The sequence below is a fragment of the Mobula hypostoma genome, chromosome 12, assembly GCF_963921235.1.
Source record: "Mobula hypostoma chromosome 12, sMobHyp1.1, whole genome shotgun sequence".
Classification (NCBI taxonomy): domain Eukaryota; kingdom Metazoa; phylum Chordata; class Chondrichthyes; order Myliobatiformes; family Myliobatidae; genus Mobula; species Mobula hypostoma.
In genome coordinates, this window is record NC_086108.1 from 96,638,507 (window position 1) to 96,652,876 (window position 14,370).

A 14,370-nucleotide genomic window follows, 5' to 3' on the forward strand; every position below is an offset into this window, starting at 1 on the left:
GATAAAATACTGAAGAGCAGAGACATAACATTGTCTACAAAGATCCGTATAGTCAAGTCTATGGTATTTCCAGTTGTGATGTATGGCTGTGAGAGCTGTACTATTAGTAAGACTGAATACAAAAGAATAAATGCTTTTGAACTTGGAGGCTGGAGGAAAGTGTTAAAGAGTTCATTGGACAGCAAGAAGATCCAACAAGTCAATACTTGAAGAAATACAGCCAGACTACTCACGAGGAGACTTGATTATCAGACAAAAGCCCAAATATTTTGGCCACATGATGCGAAAACAGGATTCCTTGGAGAAGACTCATGTTGGAGAAAACAGAAGGTAAAAGAAGGAGAGGATGACAGAGGCTACGATGGATAGATAATATTACTCAGACAATGCGTATGACCTTGGGGGATCTTAGACAGGCAGTTTCCAACAAGAAGGCTCAGTATGCAGGGATCCATGAGATCACAAAGAGTAGGACTCAACTTAATGACTGATCAAACAAAAAAAATGTCAGGAAGATCCGGAGGCCAACCTGCTAGGAGAATAACTCAGACAGCAGGCGGAGGACATGGAAATGGAAGTGGGTGAAGCAGAACCAGAGGACCAGAGACAATGGCAGGACAAGCCACTGCATGGGATGTACCATCGCCAGAATGATTACCAGTTGTCAGAGGTGGCTATTACAAGAAAGTCCTACCGATGGCTGGAAATGGCAGGACTAAGGAACAGCACAGAGGCACTGCTCAAGGTTACACAGAACAGGTGCTGCTCATGCCTACACAGAACAGGCACTGAGCACAACGGCAACAGAAGCAAGGGTCTATCATACCAGCCAAGACCCAAGATGCAGACTGTGCAAGGAATCCACTGAAACTATCCAACACGTAGTAGCAGGGTGCAAGATGCGGGCAGGGACAGTGTACACTGAACAGCACAACCAAGTTGCAGAAATTGTGTACAGGAACATCTGCAATGAGTATGGATTGGACACTCCCAAGTCCAAATGGGAAACACCCGAGAAGGTAATGCAGAATGACAGGAAACCTATGAGACTTCCAAATACAGACTGATAAGCAGGTACTGGCAAACCAATCAGACATAGTAATACTGGACACAGAGCAGAAGAAATCGATAGTAATAGATGTGGCAATCCCAAATAACAGTAACATCAGGAAGAAAGAATATGAGAAGCTGAAGAAATACCAGGCTTGAAAGAGCAGATAGAAAGGATGTGGAAGGTTAAAGACAAGAGTAATCCTGGTGGTGAACTGTCACTTGGAGCTGTGACACCTGGACTGGAAGAGTGGCTGCAGCAAATCCCAGGAACAACATTTGAGATCTTGGTCCAGAAGAGAGCACTACTAGGTACAGCAAGGATACTGTGCCGAACCCTCAAGCTCCCAGGTCTCTGGTAGAGGACTCAAGATTGAGGAAAAAATAGACATACGCACCACCCACAGGAGGTGAGAAAAATATATAATAGCTAAATTAAATAAGTAGTGCAAAAACAGAAGTAAAAAAGTAGTGAGGTAATGTTCATGGGTTCAATGTCCATTCAAAAATTGATAGCAGAGGGGAAGAAGCTATTCCTGAATCACTGACTGTGTGTCATCAGGCTTCATTACCTCCTTTCTGATGGTAATAACGAGAAGAGGGCATGCCCTGGTTGGTGGGAGTCCTTAATGATGGATGCCACCTTTTTGAGGCATCGTTTCTTGAAGATGTCTTGGATGCAAATGAGGCTAGCACCCATGATGGAGCTAGCTAATTTCACAGTTCTCTCCAGCTTACTTCGATCCTGTGCAATAGTACCTCACCCCCATACCAGACAGTGATGCAACCAGTTAGAATGCTCTCCATGGTATAGCTGTAGAAATATGCGAGTGTTTTAGGTGACATAACAAATCTCTTCAAACCCCTAATGAAATATAGCCGCTGTCTTGCTTTCTTTATAGCTGCATCAAATTGTCGGGACCAGTTTAGATCCTTAGAGATATTGGCGCCCAGGAACTTGAAAATGCTCACTCTCTCCACTTGTGATCCCTCTAGGAGGACTGGTGTGTGTTCCCTCATCTTACCATTTCTGATAAATATTTTTACTGACATCATCTCTCCATGAAATTGTGCCATTTACCATAACAGCGGGAGGAGAGAGTACAGCGTGCCGCGCGTTTGCAGCCCTCCGGTGAAAAATGATATCGTATCTGTTAAATAGGGGCCGTGGACAATTCTGATTTGATGGAAACAGACGTGAAAGCACAGAGGAACATCTGAAGAAATTTCTGAAACACCCGTTCGCTGCTGTCGTTACTGCGCGATTGTGAATCTTCCAGAGGGAAGGCCTCAAAATCCCCGGTTTTGCCTCCTGTTAGTGACCGAGATTGAGGTCCAATCGCTTGGATAGAGATGGTGCTCGGTACTCGGTGTCGGAGAGCTGATCGGAGGCTCGAAGTTTTCGAATGACTCAGAGTCGGACTGTGGTCGGGCATAGCAGGGAGAGTTTTTCTTCCTTCTCTCGTCTGCGTGAGATGTGGGACATTTGAGAGACTTTGAACTCTTTACTGTGCTCATGGACTGTTCTTCAGCAAGTTATGGTATTGTTGCACTGTTGTAACTATATGCTATAATTATGTGGTTTTGTTAGTTTTTTCAGTCTTGGTCTGTCCTGTGTTTTGTGATATCACACCGGAGGAAATATTATATCATTTCTTAATGCATGCATTACTAAATGACAATAAAAGAGGACTGTGTGTCTTCATAATCTAAATTATGTTTATTTTACTGCATGCAAGACCATAGTGAACTATGGTTGTTCGTCCGTCGTCGTCGTCGATGAAGACCTCGACACCATTGACGGTGTCAAGACTAGCGCATGATTTGGACTTAAGTGAGGGAGAATTGCGCAGCGTCAGCCTCAGTGTCTCTTCCCAATTCCCATCTGGATCCAGTGGCAAGACAGAGTTGAGACAGCTGGAGATGGGACTAGGCGCTGTGGATGACCAGGACGTCTTCTGTGTCTTGTCGTGCTCTACACGTTCCACGACGCTTGCAGAGACCGCCTTCATGACTGTTGGACCTTCCATTGGTCTCGTCCGCTCAATCCACCAGAGTCTGTCTTCACATGCTGGGATAGACATCTCCCTATCTCACCGAGGGTATGAGACCCATCGGCAACCCTCACCTGGTTTAGCTGGCTTGTCGGAGCCATTGCCCGGGGTGTGGCCACTGTCGTAAGCAAAAAGCTATCAGGAGCCACAGGTGAGAGCTGAGTACCAGGTGGGGACCAAAGGTGGACTAACCGCCTTGAAAAGGACGCGACATGCTCCCTCACCAGAGGTGCTACCCCTCCCTGACACCCTATAGTGAAAAAGTGGATAACAACTGTGGAACAATTTATATTTATACCAGGATGGTCAGAGTCATCAGTGTAGTGATCAACATGCTATGCCCCTTCAGTTGCAGGATGTCTGATATTTTGTGGACATACCTTAAGACAATCTAGTCTTTAGTATAGTCTCCCTTTAGTACACTAACTTTAGTATATTAATCCATCGGAGAGATTTTCAATTTATTACAACCTGTGTTTTATTGCATTTACAAAATGCTGAAACACTTCCTATCCATTACAAATTATGCTAAAATGTGTATATTAGCCATTCATAATTGACAACATAAAAATGGATTTGCCTTCAAATTGTGTGAAATTAACTCAACAGCTTGGGTGTACTTTGAAGGCAAATCCAATTTGAAAACACAAAATTCTATAGCATTTTACTTAAGAAATATTAAATCTTACCATAATGATTTGGATTTTTAAGAGCTCTTATGTAAAGAAATGTTGATCGTATCCACTCCAAAGCCACATTAACATCAGTGATGGTATTCAGTATTATTTCTGCATTTAAATGTTCAACAAGATGCTTGTGTAAACTACCAAAAGAAAGAAATAGGAAATATCAAAATCCATCAACTTCAATACTTACCATCTAATGCTTCCAGAAAAAAAGTATTTTGGATAACAAATGCATTACAGAAACTCTGAATATCTACCAATATGTGATCAGCCATGTGTTGATTGTAGCACCTGAAATTTAATTCAATTACAGTAAAAATAAATATCAGGAACAAAAACAACAGGAATTCTGCAGATGCTGGAAATTCAAGCAACACACATAAAAGTTGCTGGTGAACGCAGCAGGCCAGGCAGTATCTCTAGGAAGAGGTGCAGTCAACGTTTCAGGCCGAGACCCTTCGTCAGGTGTTGCTTTCCAAGTTAGTGTCCAAGCCAAACTTCTGTACTATATTTGGTGATTAGACTTTTAAAGTATTATTAGTAGCAACAAGTAAAATTTCTAGGTAAAAAATGGTCAAGCTGCATCTGTAAAGAAAGAGCAAGAGATAATACTGCATATTGGATTGATAATTGTAGTTGATCATCCTTGTAGAAAACCATGAGGACAGCCAGCTGATTAATTACACTGCTTTTCTACTCTGGCCACTTGGGAGACAGAAATGAGCATAAAATGAGGCTGATAACAGGGGGCCTTAAGATGGACATTACCTGGCACCCTTACTAGCAATCACTGCCTTGAAGGCAGCAATTACATTGACTGAATGTGGAAGACAAGCTACATAGGTCTTTCACATCCTGGAGTCTTTTGGAGGACTCTCAACAGCAAAAAAGGCTTTGGACAACACACTAGAGCAGCAGACACTGGCACAGCCATAGCTGGCGTCTTGCTGGCTGTAAAAAAACTATCAGTGGCTTTTAGTATTTTTAAACTTTATCGCTGTAAGAACTATCAATAACAATAAATATTTTTAAATTTCACATTTAAAAACTCATAAAATTGAATGAGATATAAAAATATTTCAAAGTTTCAAAAAATAAAGTGAAACATTTATAAATAATTTATAGCATTGAAGTAAAATAATTTAGAAAATGAAGGACAAAGGATCTTGGACAAAATGTTTACTTTTCCATAGGCGCTGCCTGGCCTGCTGAGTTTATGCAGCATTTTGTGTGTATTGCTTTGATTTCCAGCATCTGCAGATTTTCTCTTGTTGTAAATTCTTCTGTTATTATTTCAGAGGATCTGTCCTGGGTCTAGCATTTACGTGCCATTACAAAGGAAGTATGGCAGCGCCTCTAATTTCTTAGAAGTTTGCAAAGATTTGGCATGTTATCTAAAACTTTGATAAGCTTCTATAGATGTGTGGTCCTTGGTCCTGATGAAGACTCTCAGGCCGAAACATCAATTATTTACTCTTCTGGCCTGTTGAGTTCCTCCAGCATTTTGTATGTATTACAGAGGAAGTTAAAGTTGCTGACTCTCTCTACCTCTGATCCCCCGATGAGGACTGGCTCCTTGGTTTCCTCCTCCTGAAGTCAATAATTTGCTCCTTGGTCTTTCTGACATTGAGTGAGAAGTTGTTGTTGTGGCACCACTCCGCCAGATTTTCAATCTCCCTTCTATATGCTGATTCATCACCACCTTTGATTCAACCAATGACAATGTCGTCATCAGCAAATTTGAATATGGCATTGGGTCTGTCCTTAGCCTCACAGTCATAATTTATAAAGCGATTAGAGCAGGGGGCTAAACATACAGCCTTGTGGTGCACCTGTGCTGATGGAGATTATGGATGACATGATGCTGCCAATCCAAACTGACTGGAGTCTGCAAGTGAAGAGATCAAGCAGTTACACAAGGGGTTATTGAGGGAAAGGTCTTGTAGCTTATTGATTAGTTTTGAGGGGATGATACCATTGAATGCCTAGTTGTAGTCAACGAAGAGCATCCTGATATCTGCATTTTTGCTGTCCAGATATTCCAGGGTTGAATGAAGAGCCAATGAAGTGGCATCTGCTGTTGACCTGTTGTGATGATAGGCAAACTGGAGCAGATCCAAGACCCTTCTCAGGCAGGAGTTGATATGTTTCGTCACCAATCTCATCACTTCATCACAGTGGGTGTAAGTGCTTCTGAATGACAGTCACCTCAGGCAGATTACCATATTCTCCTTAAGTGCTGGTATAATTAATGCCTGCATGAAGCAGGAGGGTACCTTAAACTGCCCAAACAAGAGGCTAAGAATATTGGTGAACATTCAAGTCAGTTGATCGGCATGGTCTTTAGTACTCGGGCAGTTACCCTTCTGGGCTGGATGCTTTCTGTAGGATCATCTGTCAGCCTCAGAGTCTGAAATCAGTCATCGGGACTTTGGAACATACAGTTCTAAAAACTTAAATGGCAATTTTTGAATTGATAAAAGGAAAAATAATTCATCCACAATGTAATCAATATGTGATATAAATTTACAGAAAAATCATGGAATTGTTCAAGAGCTGCATTGGATGACTTTGGATTAATACTGGATGGATGAAATAATTCAGTCTAAGGGATGTGACCTACATCATAAACATCTGCAAATTAAGGAGGACATCACCAATGACAAATAAATTCTTAATACTTGCAAGCTAGATTTTAATTCCATTTGTACTTGTTTGTAATTTTGCCTGTAACATATGCATTGTACATGTGAGCTCCATGTATTCCACTATTATCTCTAAAAGGATAACATTAGGAGTGTATGGTTATTTCCTCAAAACAACAAAATACATTTTTATGAAATTCAGAATCGAACACATATTTTCAAGATCCGTCACCTTTGCTGCCAGTTTCCACTGAAGGTTCACTTTCACGTGTCATCCCTCAATGGATTGATTAAGGCAAGCAGCACAGCTGTGTTAAGGACAAATAAAGTCTCACCAATTTTTTGAAGAGGTAACTAACAGAGTTAATGAGGTAAATGTAGTTTATGTGGTGTACATTGCTTTTCAGAGGGTTTTTGATAAGGGATTATGTTACAGGCTTATCAGCAAAGCAGAGGCACATAATAATTAATATCATATATACAACGTTAGTTAAGTAATTGGCAAAAAACCAGTTGTAGTGAGATTATTTATCAGACCCAAGATAGTGAGTTCTCGAAGGATTGGTGACAGCATTTTGTTTTCTTTGTTAAACATTAATGATTTCGATTTGGGTTGCAAGTTGTAGTTTCTAAATTTGTAGGTGACAAAAAAATTGGAATACTATTAACTATGAAGAGGATAGTGATAAATTGTGCCACGATATTATTGGCTGGCTGAATGGGTAAATTCATACTAAATACAGTTAATGTGAGAAATGTGAGGTGATCCATCTGGTAAGAAAGATAAGGAGAGGCAAATACAGAATAAGAAATACTGTTTTGAAAAGGGTGCAGGAGAACAAAGTTCCGGGCCATAGGTGTAAAAGTCAGTGAAAGTGGTAGGACAGGCTGAGATAACAATTAATAAGGTATACACAATTATAATACAAACGTTTGTACATAGAGCATAGAATAGTACAGAACAGTACAGGCCCTTCGGCCCACAATGTTGTGCCAACCCTTAAACCCTGCCTCCCATATAACCCCCCACCTTAAATTCTTCCATATACCTGTCTAGTAGTCTCTTAAATTGCACTAGTGTATCTGCCTCCACCACTGACTCAGGTAGTGCATTCTACGCACCAACCACTCTCCGAGTAAAAAACCTTCCTCTAATATCCCCCTTGAACTTCCCACCTCTTACCTTAAAGCCAAGTCCTCTTGTATTGAGCAGTGGGGCCCTGAGGAAGAGGCACTGGCTGTCCACTCTATCTATTCCTCTTAATATCTTGTATACCTCTATCATGACTCCTCTCATCCTCCTTCTCCCCAAAGAGTAAAGCCTTAGCTCCCTTAATCTCTGATCATAATGCATACTCACTAAACCTGGTAAATCTCCTCTGTATCCTTTCCAATGCTTCCACCTCCTTCCTATAGTGAGGTGACCAGAACTGGACACAGTACTCCAAGTGTGGCCTAACCAGAGTTTTATACAGCTGCATCATTAACCCCACGACTCTTAAACTCTATCCCTCGACTTATGAAAGCTAACACCCCATAAGCTTTCTTAACTACCCTATCTACCTTTGAGGCAACTTTCAGGGATCTGTGGACATGTACCCCCAGATCCCTCTGCTCCTCCACACTACCAAGTATCCTGCTATTTACTTTGTACTCTGCCTTGGAGTTTGTCCTTCCAAAGTGTACCACCTCCCACTTCTCCAGGTTAAACTCCATCTGCCACTTCTCAGCCCACTTCTGCATCCTATCAATGTCTCTCTGCAATCTTCGACAATCCTCTACACTATCCACAACACCACCAACCTTTGTGTCGTCTGCAAACTTGCCAACCCACCCTTCTACCCCCACATCCAGGTCGTTAATAAAAATCACGGAAAGTAGAGGTCCCTGAACCGATCCTTATGGGACACCACTAGTCACAACCCTCCAATCCGAATGTACTCCCTCCACCACGACCCTCTGCTTTCTGCAGGCAAGCCAATTGTGAATCCACCTGGCCAAACTTCCCTGGATCCCATGCCTTCTGACTTTCTGATTAAGCCTACCGTATGGAACCTTGTCAAGTGTCTTACTAAAATCCATGTAGATCACATCCACTGCACTACCCTCATCTATATGCCTGGACACCTCCTCAAAGAACTCTATCAGTCTTGTTAGGCGCGATCCGTCCTTCACAAAGCCATGCTGACTGTCCCTGATCAGACCATGATTCTCTAAATGCCCATAGATCCTATCTCTAAGAATCTTTTTCAGCAGCTTTCCCACCACAGACGTAAGGCTCACTGGTCTATAATTACCCGGACTATCCGTACTACCTTTTTTGAACAAGGGGGCAACATTCACCTCCCTCCAATCCTCCAGTACCATTCCCGTGGACAATGAGGACATAAAGATCCTAGCCAGAGGCTCAGCAATCTCTTCCCTCACCTCGTGGAGCAGCCTGGGGAATATTCCATCAGGCCCCGGGGACTTATCCGTCCTAATGTATTTTAACAACTCCTCACCGTCATCAAGTTCCCTCTCTTTGGTGAATACCGAAGAGAAGTATTCATTGAGGACCATTCTCACTTCCACAGCCTCCAGGCACATCTTCCCACCTTTATCTCTAATCGGTCCTATCTTCACTCCTGTCATCCTTTCGTTCTTCACGTAATTGAAGAATGCCTTGGGGTTTTCCTTTACCCTACTCGCCAAGGCCTTCTCATGCCCCCTTCTTGCTCTTCTCAGCCCCTTTTTAAGCTCCTTTCTTGCTGCCCTACGTTCCTCAATAGACCCATATGATCCTTGCTTCCTAAATCTCATGTATGCTGTCTTCTTCCCCGACTACATTCTCCACCTCACTTGTCACCCATGGTTTCTTCACCCTACCATTCTTTATCTTCCTCACCGGGACAAATTTATCCCTAATATCCTGCAAGAGATCCCTAAACATCGACCACATGTCCATAGTACATTTCCCTGCAAAAACATCATCCCAATTCACAGCCACAAGTTCTAGCCTTATAGCCTCATAATTTGCCCTTCCCCAATTAAAGATTTTCCTGTCCTCTCTGATTCTATCCTTTTCCATGATAATGCAAAAGGCCAGGGAACAGTGGTCACTGCTCCCCAGATGCTCACCCACTGAGAGATCTGCGACCTGACCCGGTTCATTACCTAATACTAGATCTAGTGTGGCATTCCCCCTAGTTGGCCTGTCAACATACTGTGACAGGAATCCATCCTGGACACACTTAACAAACTCTGCCCTGTCTAAACCATTGGAACTAATCAGGTGCCAATCAATATTAGGGAAGTTAAAGTCACCCATGATAACAACCCTGTTATTTTTGCACCTTTCCAAAATCTGCCTCCCAATCTGCTCCTTGGTATCTCTGCTGCTATCAGGGAGCCTATAGAATACTCCCAAAAGAGTAACTGCTCCCTTCCTGTTCCTGACTTCTACCCCTACTGCCTCAAAAGAGCATCCTGCTACATTACCCACCCTTCCTGTAGCTGTAATAGTATCCCTGACCAGTAATGCCACCCCTCCTCCCCTTCCCCGCCCCCCCCCCATCCCTTTTAAGCCTATAGAGTTAGGGAACTGGAGCTGGAGCTGTATGAACTTCAGATCATTCGTGAGGCAGAGGCAGAAATAGACAGGAGTTACAGGGACTCTATCCCTCTATCCCCGTGGGCATGTGGCCAAGTGGTTAAGGCATTCGACTAGGGATCTGAAGGTCATGAGTTCAAGTCCCAGCCGAGGCAACATTTTGTGTCTTTGAGCAAGGCATTTAATCACTCATTACTCTGCGACGACACTGGTGCCAAGCTGTATGGGTCCTAATGCCCTTCCCTTGGACGGTGGCGTGGAGAGGGGAGACTTGCAGCATGGGCAACTGCCTGTCTTCCATACAACCTTGCCCAGGCCTGCGCCCTGGCGTGTAAAGACTTTCCAGGCGCAGATCCATGGTCTTGCAAGACCAACGAATGCCTTTATATTTATATCCCTTTTAAAGCACTGAAATCCAGGAATACTGAGAATCCATTCCTGCCCTGGTGCCTCCGTAATGGCCACTACATCATAATTCCATGTATGTATCCAAGCTCTCAGTTCATCACCTTTGTTCCTGATGCTTCTTGCATTGAGGTACACACACTTCAGCCCTTCTGCCTTACTACCTTTACATCCTTTATTCTGTTTCTCTTTCCTCAAAGCCTCTTTGTACGTTAGATCTGGCTTTACTCCATGTACTATACTTGTAGTTCTCGCATGACCTTTATCCTCTTCCACCTCACTATCTGCTCTAACACTCTGGTTCCCCTCCCGCTGCAAATCTAGTTTAAACTCCACTGGAGCAGCACTAGCAAACCATCCCACAAGGATGGTTTCAGGTGCAACCCGTCCCGTCGGAACAGGTCCTATCCTCCCTGGAGCAAGGCCCAATTGTCCAGAAACATGAAGCCCTCCCTCCTGCACCAACTCCTTAGCCACGTATTTAGCTGCATTATCTTCCTATTTCTAGCCTCACTAGCACGTGGCACAGGTAGCAATCCTGAGATTGCAACCCTGGAGGTCCTGTCCTTCAACTTTGCACCTAACTCCCTAAATTCTCTTTGCAGGACCTCCTCCTTCTTCCTATCGATGTCATTGGTCCCTACATGGATGACGACATCTGGCTGCTCACCCTCCCTCTTGAGAATACCGAGAACTCGATCCGAGATATTGTGGACCCTGGCACCAGGGAGGTAACAGACCATCCGGGATTCTCGATCTCTTCCACAGAACCTTTTATTTGTCTCCCTAACTATCCAATCCCCTGATGCTACTGCTCTCCTCTTTCCCCTCCTTCCCTTCTGAGCTGAGGGTCCAGTCTCGGTGCCAGAGACGCAACCACTGCAATTTGTCCCTGGTAGGTCGTCCCCACCAACAGTATCCAAAATGGTATACTTATTATTGATGGGAACGGCCACAGGGGTGCTCTGCTCATTCTGTCTATTCCCCTTCCCTCTCTTGATAGTCATTCAGCTACCTGCCTCCTGACTTTTAGGGGTGACTATCTCCCTGTAACTCCTGTCTATTTCTGCCTCTGCCTCACGAATGATCTGAAGTTCATCCAGCTCCAGCTCCAGTTCCCTAACTCTATGGGATTTATCAATAAAGGTATAGAGTATAAAAGCAAATAAGTCATGCTGAACCTTTATAAAACACTGGGTCAAGCCTCAAATGGAGAATTGTATGCAATTCTGGTTGCCTCATTATAAGGAGGATATAAAGATATATAGAGAATCCAGAGAAGATTTATGAGAATGGTTGCTGGGATGAGGATCTACTATTGCAACAATGGATTATATGGGCTGGGAATGTTTTCCTTGGAGAAGATTAAAGGAAACCTGCAAGAGATGATGAATAGTTTAGACAGAATTGATGGTGGAAGACCATTTCCATTGGTGGATGGGTTGAGGATGAGAAATCACAAATATCAACTATCAGGGAAGAGAAGTAATAGTGACATAGGAAAAACTTTTGTTTTAAATACGACTGGAATCTGGAACATACTACAGTTGTGGTAGAAGCTGGTTCCACTGTGGTCTGCTAGAGAAATTGGATAGATATATGACAAAGATTCAGCCCACAAAGACCAGCAGGCGCCTATTTGTATTAATCCCATTTTTCAGCACTTGGTGCATCGCCTTCTATGCCTAGGGGATTTTAAGTGTTTATTTCAACACTTTCTGAGTACTGCCAGCCATTTATCACCATCGATTTCTTGTCCATATTCATGCCAACTAAACCAAAACTAACAGTTAAAGCTTCATTTTCAGAGTCTGAGCATGACAAGAATGTGGAATACATGAAACATATTACATTTCAGTGTTAAAGTTATTTTGAGTAGCATTTTAAAAGGAAATATTTCCTTGTAGGAAGAGTTTTCTGTAAGTCTGTTATGGTATCATTCAATTCAACTAAAGAAATTAGAGTTGGAGTATAAAACAGCAGATGTTAGAAACCTCAATGGCTCTTCACACGGCCTTAGACCACCTGGACAATACAAACACCTATGTCAGGATGTTGTTCATCGACTATAGCTCAGTATTTAACACCATCATTCCTACAATCCTGATTGATAAGTTACAGAACCTGGGCCTCTGTACTTCGCTCTGCAATTAGATCCTCGAATTCCTAACAGGAAGACCACAATCTGTGTGAATTGGTGATAATATCTCTTCCTCGCTGATGATCAACACTGATGCACTTAAGGGGTGCCCACCGCTCTACTCTCTCTACACCCATGACTGTGGGGCTAGGTATAGCTCAAATACCATCTATAAATTTGCTGACGATACAACCATTGTTGGTAGAATCTCAGATGGAGATGAGAGGGTGTACAGGAGTGAGATATACCAACTAATAGAGAGGTGTTGTAGCAACAACTTTGCACTCAACATCAGTAAGACGAAAGAGCTGATTGTGGACTTCAGGAAGGGCAAAACAAAGGAACACATACTAATCCTCATAGAGGGATCAGAAGTAGAGAGAGTGAGCAGCTTCAAATTCCTGGGTGTCAAGATCTCTGAGGACCTAACCAGGTGCCAACATATCGATGCAGCTATAAAGAAGGCAAGATAGCAACTATATTTCATGAGGAGTTTGAAGAGATTTGGTATGTCAACAAAAACACTCAAAAACTTCTATAGATGTACCGTGGAGAGCATTCTGACAGGCTGCTTCATGGTCTGGTATTGGGGGTGGCTACTGCACAGGACTAAAGGAGGCTGGAGAGGGTCGTAAGTTTAGTCTGCTCCATCCTGGGTACTAGCCTACAAAGTACTCAGGACATCTTCAAGGAACAATGTCTCAGAAAGGCAGCATCCATTATTAAGGACCCCCAGCACCCAGGGCATGCTCTTTTCTCATTGTTACCATCAGGTAGGAGGTACAGAAGCCTGAAGGCACACACTCAGTGATTCAGGAACAGCTTCTTCCCCTCTGCCATCCGATTCCTAAATGAACGTTGAACCTGTGAACACTACCTCACTTTTTAAATATATATTATTTCTGTTTTTGCATGATTTTTAATCTATTCAATATATGTACACTGTAATTTATTTATTTATTCGTTTTCTTCTATATTATGTGTTGCATTGAACTCTGCTACTGCTGTTAACAAATTTCACGACACATGCCAGTGATAATAAACCTGATTCTGATGTTGGCGCATGGCCAAGTGGTTAAGGCGTTCGTCTAGTATTTTGAAGGTCGCTAGTTCGAGCCTTGGCTGAGGCAGCATGTGTGTCCTTGAGCAAGGTACTTAACCTCACATTGCTCTGCGACGATACCGGTGCCAAGCTGTATGGGTCCTAATGCCCTTCCCTTGGATAACATCGGTGGCATGGAGAGGGGAGACTTGCAGCATGGGCAACTGCTGGTCTTCCATACAACCTTGCCCAGGCCTGCACCCTGGAAACCTTCCAAGGTGCAAATCCATGGTCTCATGAGACTAACGGATGCCGATAGATTCTGATTCTAAAGTAAAAGCCGAGAATGCTCTAAGAATCTGGGTAGCCAAGCAGCATCACTGGAGAGAGAGAGTCGATGCCTCACATAAAGGGTAATTAGCTTAAGAATTTGACTCCATTTTTCACCTTCTGCTGCTGCTTGCCCTGCCAGAACCTCCAGCATTCTCTGTTTTTTTTATAGAAAAGAATACCTGCTTTCAATGGTATATGCTCCATTTAACATCAGAGTGTACTTGTCCTTTGTTTGATTTCTAGTCATTATGACTACTGTGGCAGTGGTATCAAACTGAAAGAAATTGCAGAACATATTCAAAAACTGAGAGTTTTATACATGATTAGGTGAAGTATTAAAGAGTCTGGAAATTACTTCACACACTCAGTGATTCAAGAACACTTTCTTCCCCTCTGCCATAGAATTCCTAAGTGAACATTGAA

At 43.0% G+C, this 14,370-nt stretch overlaps 1 protein-coding gene across 1 annotated transcript in view; it reads right to left on the reverse strand.

Moving 5' to 3' along the window:
- hfm1 (helicase for meiosis 1) overlaps nucleotides 1–14,370 on the reverse strand; it is a 152,911-nt gene that overhangs the window by 59,838 nt on the left and 78,703 nt on the right. The window contains 2 exon segments of the mRNA XM_063063463.1: nucleotides 3,794–3,927; nucleotides 14,127–14,221. Of these exon segments, the coding sequence (XP_062919533.1) occupies nucleotides 3,794–3,927; nucleotides 14,127–14,221 (229 nt within the window).